This window comes from Hibiscus syriacus, unplaced genomic scaffold (assembly GCF_006381635.1).
Source record: "Hibiscus syriacus cultivar Baekdansim isolate YM2019G1 unplaced genomic scaffold, ASM638163v2 tig00001728_pilon, whole genome shotgun sequence".
Lineage (NCBI taxonomy): Eukaryota > Viridiplantae > Streptophyta > Magnoliopsida > Malvales > Malvaceae > Hibiscus > Hibiscus syriacus.
Genome location: NW_024061884.1, coordinates 285,892 through 296,732, shown reverse-complemented (window position 1 = coordinate 296,732; position 10,841 = coordinate 285,892). Strand labels below are relative to the sequence as shown.

The 10,841-nt window shown below is 32.8% G+C and overlaps 1 protein-coding gene across 1 annotated transcript; it reads left to right on the top strand.

The window, feature by feature from the left end:
* Positions 1-9,014: 9,014 nt before the first annotated feature.
* On the top strand, positions 9,015-10,137 carry LOC120132317 (auxin-responsive protein IAA29-like). Its single transcript, XM_039149106.1, has 4 exons — positions 9,015-9,271; positions 9,347-9,594; positions 9,890-9,986; positions 10,074-10,137. Exons 1-4 carry the CDS (start codon positions 9,015-9,017, stop codon positions 10,135-10,137), a joined length of 666 nt encoding a protein of 221 aa, XP_039005037.1.
* Positions 10,138-10,841: the final 704 nt, after the last annotated feature.

Sequence of the window (10,841 nt, the reverse complement as noted above, 5' to 3'; positions counted from 1 at the left end):
AACTAAGCACTAGTCGTTACCAATTGATACAAATGATGAAGTGGCAGTTAAAAGGAATTGACATTATTATACATTCAGTCTTTATTATTTATATAATCAATTTGGTCCTAAATTAAATAGAATTTAATAAATTAATCATTTAATTAAGATATGACATGTGTTAGCACATGATCATGACACGTGTCATTGGTGACACATGTCACCACCTAATTATTTATATATGCTATCAATTTGGTCCTAAATTAAATAAAATTTAATAAATTAATTATTTAACCAGGATCTGACATGTGTTAACACATTATCATGATATATGTTATTGGTGACACATGTCACCACCTAATTAGAAGAAAATTAAGTTACAAAGAAGTAAAATTTGGGACTTGGGCAAACTCAAATCTGAGTCACGCAAATGAAAGATACAGGGTGGAGCCACTAAGCTAACACCATCGTTTGTGTTAAGAGATATACAATAATACATATACTAATAGTATGACCAATGCCAGAAAAAAAAAGAATATAATGGAAAATGGAAATAATGAGATTTGAACTTCGGCAAAAAATTTGAAAGCAATAAATGATGGAAAATATTATATTTTTTACAATAAAATATTATATTTGATAAATTGTTTGATAGATTTAATATATTTTTTAAATATTAGTTGATACAATATTTTAAAAGAATAAATTTAAGATTTATATATTTTTAAACTAAATTTAATAATTATATTTTTCATATTTATAATTCATGATTATATATATAATCTTAAGTTGAGTATTTCTACTATAATTAATAATTTTAATTTCTTATTAAAAATAAAATATTCAAAAAATATAAATGATTCATACATTAATATATGAATATATTTTTTTATTTATACATCTAAATATAAATATACATTTATATAAATATATTTTTATTCGTATATTGAAATATTTTTATTAAAATATAAACATATTTTAAATACTAGTTTATACAAGAAAAATAAAATATATCAAAAATATAAATGATACATACATTTAAATATAAATTGAATCATTTATATTTTCTATACATCTATATTTAATAAGAAAATAAAATTATTGGGGGACTGTTTTACAAGTTTTAAAAGTTGGGGACCTAAATTCAAGTGCCTGAAAAGTTCAATGACCGTTTATATAATTTACCCTAAATTTCTAAGTGATTTAAGTTGGGGACCATATTGCAAACGGAATAAATGTTGGGGGACTGTATTGCAATTTTTAAAAGTTGAGGGACCTAAATGCAAACTTCAAAAATATTCAGTGACCATTACTATACTTTACCCTAAAAAAATTATAATTCAAACAATTATAATCAGTGTTGAAATTAAAGTTACGACAGGAGGGATCAAGACCTCGAAAATTTATGTAAATTATAAATCGAATCAAGGTCTCTTCTAATGTTTTAGGTTTAATTATTTGTTTACCAGTTAATACTCTTAGCTTTGAAGTTGTTAAATCAAGCATTGGTTTTTCAGTTTTTGGGTCAAATTGCTTTATAGGCGCCTCTTAGTTTTAAAGCTAGGCAAACAAAGTCATGTTTTTTCAATTTGAATACTTTTTAAATTAAGTGATCGTGACACTTTCTAAACTTTAAACTTAATAATTAGACTATGATCCTTATTTTATTACTGCTAATATTTGTTCTCTAAAGTTTTACTCCGACTTCGTGTTGAGTTAATCGATCGATGAATCGGCCAAGAGGGGGTGAATTGGCAATAAAAATTTCCGTGGAAGCTTTTGCAGAAAATTGAAAATATTTGCACAACGATTTAGAGTGGTTCGACTTTCTCAACCAAAGTCTACGTCCACTACCTTAGCTATTCACACTAAGGATTTTCCAACAAATTCACTAATTTGTTCTTTCTTTTGAGGACAAAGAGTAACCTTACAACTCCCTCAAGAATTAAACCCCAAATTCTTGAGAACACTCTCTCCCAAAGAGAAGAATACAAATTTCACAAACTTACAGAAAAACCTCACTAGGCAAGATGTTTGCACAATTCTAGAACAAAGAAATAACACTCAAAGATGAATACAATTGAGCACAAATGATATTCTTGAAAGTAAAATGAAATTGAATGAAAAATAGGCTTGAAATGATCAAACTTGAGGTTTGATGCTTTCTCTTTGATTCTCTAGCTTCTATTCTTAATTGTTGTTGATCAATGACTTCAGAACTTGTTTAAATACACCTTGGATTAATTCTGAATGTTGGGGATCATTGATGAAGTCAATAGAGCCGTTGTTGAATGTTTTCCACTTAAAAAATCAGTTGTGTATTGATACACTCTCAAGTGTATTGACACACTCAGTGTAAAATTCAAATATTTTGACCGTTGGTTGACCTAATGTATCGGTACATCCCAGGTGTATCGGTACACTAATTACATTCGATGTTTCTCAGAGCCAGGAGTGTATCGGTACATCATCTATGTATTGGTACACTAATTACATTCGATGTAGGGGGTGTATCGGTACATACAAGAATGTATCGGTACATCCATCTGTAAAAATTGTTTTTGGCCCAATTAAGGTTCGAAATACTTTTTAAAATTGTTTTCAAAAATATTTTAAGACTAAAACACAATTTTACACTTAAGTAAGGATAAAATTGACATTTAAAACTTGGACTAATATTTTTGATATTCAAATAATTTAATCGAATTAAAATTGAATAAAATCTTAAAATTCAATAGTACATTATTTGTTATATCGAAACATCAAAATGTTTTCAACAATTTCACCCTTTTTGATATAACAAAACTTTTAAGTAATTTTAAGATTTTCTTTGAAAATCATTTTTTTGAAATCAATTTTGAAAATTTCTCCCCCTTACTTTATTCTCCCTTTTTTGTTAAATCAAAAAGATTCTATGAAAAAATTTAAATAAGGTTTTAAAGAAAATAGTCATTTGATTTATAAAGATTAGTCATTTGACTTATAAAGATATAACTTAAGCTGCTAAGATCACAATCAAGAGAAAGATTAGCCATTAGTCCTTAATATCAATATTCATATTCAAATGTGTAATGGTAATTGGTCATATTCAACTAAGATGTAAATGATGCAAAAATCAATGAAATTAATATAAACATGAAGTTCAAATTTAAATATTCAAACCATTCAAAAACATCCAATAAAAAAAATCTAAAACATTCAAAATGCTTTAACAATAAGTTCTAATTCAATCCAAGAAAATTAAGCAAGAATGGTCTAATCATCCATAGGTGGATCGGGAGGAGGAAAATGTGCTCACATAGCAGCCATATCGAGTGTAAGCGCATTGAATCATTCGTTCATAGCTTCGTTATTTGCTCGTATCTCCCGTTGAATTTCCAATTGTTAAGCCCCCATAGCAGTTAATTGGGACTCTATGATGCAAACATCAGATCAAATGTCTCCAAAAATGATTTAAAGTATGGAGGCATTTGATCCTCTTGCTGGACCGACTCGTCCTCGGGTACGTGATCATCGATATCTCGTATAAGTTCTTTAAGCTGAGATCATCATCAGCTGCCGGTGCTGGTGGTGCTCGTGAAGAACTAGCACCGGGTGTTTTCTCGGTTGATCGAACCCATCGATCCTTTTCCCCGGACCATCCCGATTTCTTTAAGGTTGTGAAATTTATTGGGTTTTTAAGATGGATGACTACATCAAGTTGAACCCTAAGATTGGATTTGATAAAAAAATACTCAAAGACAACGTAAATTAAGGTTTCTATATATTTAGACTGGACATTGTTTACGGTTTGTACTAGCTCACCAAAAATGATTTATGGCAAATTTATTTTCTTTTTATGTTGGATACAATGTATCCACCATAAATCTTAAACTCTAAGGGTGGAGTACCTACATCCGGATGGTCTAAACCACCAAGAGATTATCAAATGAAGAAAACGCATGTGATAAGTTAACAAGGTACTTGCACTAGCCTTAGCTTTATAACGTGTGGCCACAATTTCTTTTTCGTTATCTAAACCCTCGTTATCTAGACCAAAGGTGTTAGCGATTGTGTTGGAGTCAATATAAATGAATTAACCTAAGAGACAAGATTGAATCCCTACGGTGGCAGTTTGAGACTGAACGAGTTTATCAAATTTCCAAGATTTAAGGTAGAAAGATATTGAAATTTCATATCAACCATAACTTGGATTGAGGGGATACGCTCTTCCCGATTTTATATGACTCGAATGAGTTAACAACCTATGGTAGAGATCTTCTCGACGACCAGGTTGGTTAAAACAAGAATTAAGGATAGTCATATCGGGAACGTTTGGGTTTGGATTTTGAGGTGGAATAGGAGGTCGATTTTGAATTTGGTTTGATGACCGACTAGACGAAGTCCTAGGGCGTTTGGAATGAGACATGGTTTTTAATCGGAATGGGATAAAAGAATACCTGCAATTTGAAAATATATGTATGGAATAATATCAATTCCCAAAACTCAATAAGAGTCTGCAATATTCAAGGTTCGCTAAAAATATCCTAACAGGCAATTTTTGAAACCAATATTGAAACCAATTAATGTTTGAAAAATCATATTATGTATAATTTTCATGAAAACAACATAATTAAATAAAAAATAATTTTAAAAACAATACATTTTTTTATTTCGAAAATTTTAAAAAATTTGAAAAATATTGTGTTTTTGATGAAATTAGTTGTAGAATCTAGTTTAGAATCATAATATGAACAATGCCCGATATCTAATTCAACCTAGAACTAATCAAAACTAGTTCTAAGTTTAAAATCAATAAAATAGAGGTTTTTGAAATATTACCTTGAAAATTTGGATTGAGTGAGAATGTGATATTGTTTGCACGAATTTAATGAATGTAGCAGGATTGTACGTTGAAAACTAGTTGAATTCTGAATTGATTTCGTTGATTTTTGAGTAAGATGGAGATCTTGGTAAAAGGGGTTCAAACGGCTGAGTGTTTAGAGTGTTTAGGTTTTGATAAAAATGAAGTTTTTTGGGATTTAAACCCAAAACCCAAAGGGTATACCGGTACACTCCTGAGTGTATCGATACACAACGAGGATGTATCGATACATAGGTATCGATACACTATTGCACAAAAATTTCAAAAACTATTTTTAAACACTTAGAATGCTAAATTAATTAGCTCTAGTGGTTTGACAACTCATATCACGAAAATTAACTATGTTCAATCAATCAAATCTATTTTATTTGAACATATTATTAATTTTCACTAAAGATCACAAACTCCCCCTAACTATTAGCAAAGAATGCAATAAAAAATTGTTATTTTTATAAGCATTTTTCAATTCTAATTAAGAGTGCTAAAATTATTTTAAACACTAAGTCAAGGTAGGTTAGTTAAACCTAATTCTCTCCTAAGTGTCCAAAATCTTTCTTTATCTAAAGGTTTTGTAAAAATATCCGCTAATTGGTGCAAAGTATCAACAAATTCTAGAACTATATCTCCTTTAGTGACATGATCTCTAATGAAATGATGTCTAATTTCAATGTGCTTAGTTCTAGAGTATTGATGGGATTTTTAGTGAGACAAATAGCACTAGTATTGTCACACTTGATAGGTATGGTACCAACTTCAATTTCATAATAAAAAAGTTGTTGTTTCATCCATAAAACTGTGCGCAACAGCTACTGGCTGAAATATATTCCGCTTCAATGGTAGATAATGCAATACAATTTTGTTTATTTGAAAACCATGAAATCAACATATTTCCTAGGAATTGACAAATACCGGGGGTGCTTTTCCTATCTATTTTGCATCATCCATAATCTGCATCAGAGAAGGCATGCAAGCTAAAGCTAGAGTCTCTAGGATACCAAAGTCCTAAACTAGGAGTGTCTTTAAAGTATCTAAAGATTCTCTTAATGGCTTTTAGATGCAATTCTTTAGGACATGATTGAAATCTAGCACATAAGAAAACACTAAACATAGTGTCCGGTCTACTTGCGGTTAGATAAAGCAAAGAACCAATCATAAACCTATAAAGTTTAATATCTACATATTTACCTCCTTCATCTTTGTCAAGCTTTGTAGATGAGCTCATTGGAGTGGTTTGGGGTTTTTCATCTTCCAATCCAAACTTTTTGAGCATATCCTTGACGTATTTTGTTTGATTGATGAAGATTCCATCTTTTCTTTGCTTGATTTGGAGTCCCAAGAAAAATGAGAGCTCCCCCATCATGCTCATCTCGAATTCACTCTGCATTAGCTTAGAAATATTATTGGCAAAGAGCATCATTAGTAGAACCAAATATTATATCATCAACATAATTTTGAACTACTAATAAATCTTTACCTTTTCTCTTTAAAAACAATGTAGTGTCAACCTTCCCTTTTGAAAAACCTTTTTCTATTAAAAAGTTTGACAAATTTTCATACCAAGCTCTAGGAGCTTGTTTTAAACCATATAAAGTTTTGTCAATTTAAAAACATGATCTGTAAATTTTGAACAAAATACTTTAAATTTTGCAAGTGAAGTTGCAATCTATTGAAAAAACTTGTTATCATCTTTTCCATGGAGGGAAAGGGGTTTCTGCTAGATTGTTGTCATCAATTGAGGATGCCTTGATCCCTTGAAAAGGGACCTCTTTAAGTCATAAAGATAAATGAATGCTGAATGGGTGGGAGCTTGCCCCTTGCAGGTCAACTTTCTATAGTCGAAATCTGAACAGATTTAGTTAATGTCATAATTTTTGTAAGGTATGGCTCATAAATATACCGGTAAAGAGGACAGGGGATGGAGCGGAGTGAGCGAAGCGAACATCAATTGTCCTTACAAAGAAAGTCTCGTACAGGGTTAATTTTGTAATTATGTACCAGGGTTTTCTATTATAAATAGATATGTAACCTAAACCTATGAGAATTGAATAAAATTTTCTAGCGCCGCCTAGGCACCGAGGACGTAAGCACATTGCCGAACCTCGTTAAAATTCTTGTGTTCTTTCGTTTACTTTGCCCGATTTATCAACATTTTTTAGAGAAATTATAAATTTAATCATATTTAATCACGTAATATTTTCGGGAATCGGGGTTGTATATAAATAAGATGGAGATAGTATGACAATGTTATAAGTTGAGAGTGGGTTCCAGCACACGAGCATGATGATGATCCCATCAAGATTGAAGATGGACCATGATGGGACTGAACATGAGCAGCTCCGATAGGTGGTTTGAAAATAGAACCAGGCTTGTCGAGCCCCATGCCGTCCATCTTTCAATGTTCCCCAAACAAAGCAACCCTACCGCCAATTCAATGCCATCAAACACCCATACATACGGATAATTTGTTCGGATAACTTCTTCATTTCCTCTCTCCTATCACTGTCTCGCTTGAATTTTACATCAAATTATCACGAATTCGATCCTTTTGATTATATACATAGATCGGATAAGTAATTAGAGTATATTTATCCAAGAAAGCAGCACACAAGCTGCTACAATCAAGAACACCCCGTACACGGGAACCCCGGCCTAAATAATCCCCCAACCAACGCACAAATATACATTAGTCCTATACTCCTGTCTATGCACGGTTTATACAGCTTTATAAGAACAACTTCTTTAATACAATCGACAATTTTATCAATAGAACGATTTACATCCTTAAACAATCTACGATTGCGTTCCTCCCAAATGTAATACACAAACGCAGTCCAAGCCAACTTGAAAATTAAAACGATAAGCAATCCTCCCCTCATATTATCAACCGCCCGTAACAGGTTATGCCCCAACTCATAACCTTATAATTCAATCTGCAACTCCACATAACCTACAACACTTCATTAGTAACAATGCAAATCCAGCCAACCTATTTTTGGCAGATAGCCTATCCAAAACAGCCATCCACGCAATGACGGAAAACTTAGGTACGTGCGAAGGAAACCGGGTAAGTTTCTGCCATCTTACCTTTCTCCATTTTCACCTAATCCTATCCCAAATCCAACTACAATTACCAAGGGACCAATTTGTACCAGCAACAAACAGATACCTTGCTTCAATCTCTTTGAGTTGCTTGGCTGAAGGAACTATTGTGATTTTGATCATTTTAATTTTCATTTTTTGGATTTGAATCGCCTTAATTCAGATTTATTTTTAATTTTGATATTATATTATTAACTTTAATGATCAAGTCTTATAGAATTAAATTCAAATTAATTCCATAAAATTTTTAATTTTAGGTTAAAGTTGATAGATCTACATCCAACGAATTCCTTCTCGTTGGTGGTTAAGTTAATTTCCCCTCTCCCTCCCATTATTGATCTACTATTGTAGAAGGAAGCTCCGATAAAAGGAATCAATGCTATTTGAGTGGAAGAAAAGTATCAAGGAAGAAGATGGAGAGAATTCCCCATTATCAAGGATGTTGTTTGAAACCGGAGAGTTCATGCATCGTGTTGTGTTTTAGGGATGTTTGTCCACAGCTTGGTGCGTGTCTGGAATTTCAGACAAGCTTGAAAAAGGAAAATCTAGACTCCATGCAATAGGTGGAGTTGGACCAAAAGACAGGGTGAAACTTCAATAAGCGGGGTTAATTTAAGTAATAAGCAGCTTTTGATATACTTAAAAAGATTTTAATAAGCATCTTTTGATATTACTTAAAAAGATTTTGATTTCGATACATAAAATTTCTGTCGCGAGATTCACCCATCAAAATTAGGTCTGCAACTTGAGTTGGTCTGCAACTTGAGTTGGTCCGAATTAGTTAAAATGAAACCTTGAGAATTAGAAGAACAATAGGAAAAAAAAACTTGGAGTTAGGCTGGGGTGGGCGGTTCGGGCAAGTTGCAGTGTCCTTTTCTTACCTGTCCGGATCATTGTCAAGCCTTTTCCCGACCCAGCCCCCCCATTGCTGTCCATAACTCCTCTCCCATATATGCACACACTTCACCAGCTTCAACCAGAACCTACATTCCCTCCAAACCCCATCTCTCGGTTCTACTTATTTCTTCACATTATCTTGTGTCTAACAGTGTTAGTTTGCACTTCAGTTTCAATGTCTGATGTGGAGCTTCAACTGTGTCTTGCTCTCCCCGCTCCGAACAACCACCATGGACTCCACCACCTTAAACGAACGAGCTGTTTAGGAGACAAAGGTTACGGTGTTAAAAACAAACGTGGTTCCGAGCAGACATCTGGAAACTTGAATAATCATGAGTGTAACGCAATTCCTTTACTTCTTTGGAGTGACCATCCAAACAAGGAAGATGCTGAACACAAGGATAAAAAGAAAAGAACATTCGCCATTGATGAGTAAGTTCTCTTCATTTGATCCATATTTAGTTTTATCATTGAATATTGACAAGTACCTGATCTTGAATAAAGCAGTATGAATGGTGCAGAAGATCATGTTGTGGGATGGCCGCCCATCAAGTTATGGAGGAAGAGAACATTGCATCATCATCACCACCACCATCAGCTTAAAAAAGCTGCACAAATTGGAAATGGAAATCATGGTAGATCCATTTATGTCAAGGTGAAGGTGGAAGGGGTGCCAATAGCAAGAAAGATTGACCTGAGGCATTACCATTCTTATCACGAGCTTACCAATTCATTAATCGCCATGTTCACCCAAAGTAAGTAATCGTATATAATAAGCAAAGTCACTTAAAATTACCCAAAAACCCAAACAATAAGTAGCAAATCACGAGAACGTTGGATGGGTGTACATGGCAACCTATGCTGTTCGTTAGATGCTGTCACGTCGTAGGTCGCCTGGATTGCATGGCGACCTACGGCCATTACTGTAGAATTTACCCTTCATCTGAGCACTGCATTATCTCATAAACTAAAAACTTCGAGAGCATTATCTCGTTAATTTTGTCATATTTAAGGTTACTTTTTCTCTTTCCGGGGACTGTTTTTGAACAGATAAAACACGTGGTGAAGATGATTACAATACACGTTATACTCTCACTTACCAGTACAATGAAGGGGATTGGTTGATTGCAGGAGATATTCCATGGCAGTACGTATATTTTTTCCACCCAGTAAAACATGGATTAAAGACTGTTAAAATATTAAATCCTCATCGTTTTTACTGTTGGCTTTGCAGAAGTTTTGTTAGGAGTGTGCAGCGGCTAAAGATACTAATAACTGGGGTTGAAACCATGCAGTAACTTGTTGTAAAAGCTGTACAATCAAATCCGGAACTGTTTATGTAAGAGCCTGGCAAGAACAAGATGTGTGAAGCATAAATATAATTTATTACCATTAGCTTGTTAATTTCATGTTCTCTGCCTGATTACCATATGGAGTTGGATTTTATTTTGATAAGAACCCTATCACATTCATATATATATATATATTTCTTAAATTAAGCGGCTTGTGTTAGTTGAATTGTGGTTGAACACTTGACTTTCCCGACAACATTTATGAAATTTGGTCATGCTTTAAATCTGATTATTGAGCCTTTAAATATCAATCGTAAAAGTTTGGCTCACCTAATATTTTGGAATTTAAGCTGAAGTATTCACAAGCAAGAAAAATAGTTTCAATTAAAAAAATTTCTTAATTAGGGACTTAAATTATCAAATAAAATATTTACATTATTATATGTAATTATTTTGAATATCTATCTCTACAGTTTATATTGATGTAACACAATAAAAATATCACATAACACCATAAAATTAATCATAATTTGAACGTTTAAAATAGAATTTTAAAAGAATCCATCAAATGATTTTTTTGAATAATAAAGAGGCTAGAGCCTTTACATTAGAGAGATACTAGTCCTGTGGTGGGGTGGACTGAGAATATCTCGGCTAAGAATGTTGTGAAGAGCAGTTGGAGCTGACTGGAAGATGCCTATTGAGCCATC

What these genes read in the sequence shown, in the direction of transcription:
- LOC120132317 (XM_039149106.1), top strand. Translation starts at nt 9,015, where the DNA reads ATGTCTGATGTGGAGCTTCAACTGTGTCTTGCTCTCCCCGCTCCGAAC. An exon ending in AGAACATTCGCCATTGATGA is followed by an intron (nt 9,272 to 9,346) that starts GTAAGTTCTCTT and finishes TGAATAAAGCAG; the next exon opens with TATGAATGGTGCAGAAGATC. An exon ending in AATCGCCATGTTCACCCAAA is followed by an intron (nt 9,595 to 9,889) that starts GTAAGTAATCGT and finishes GTTTTTGAACAG; the next exon opens with ATAAAACACGTGGTGAAGAT.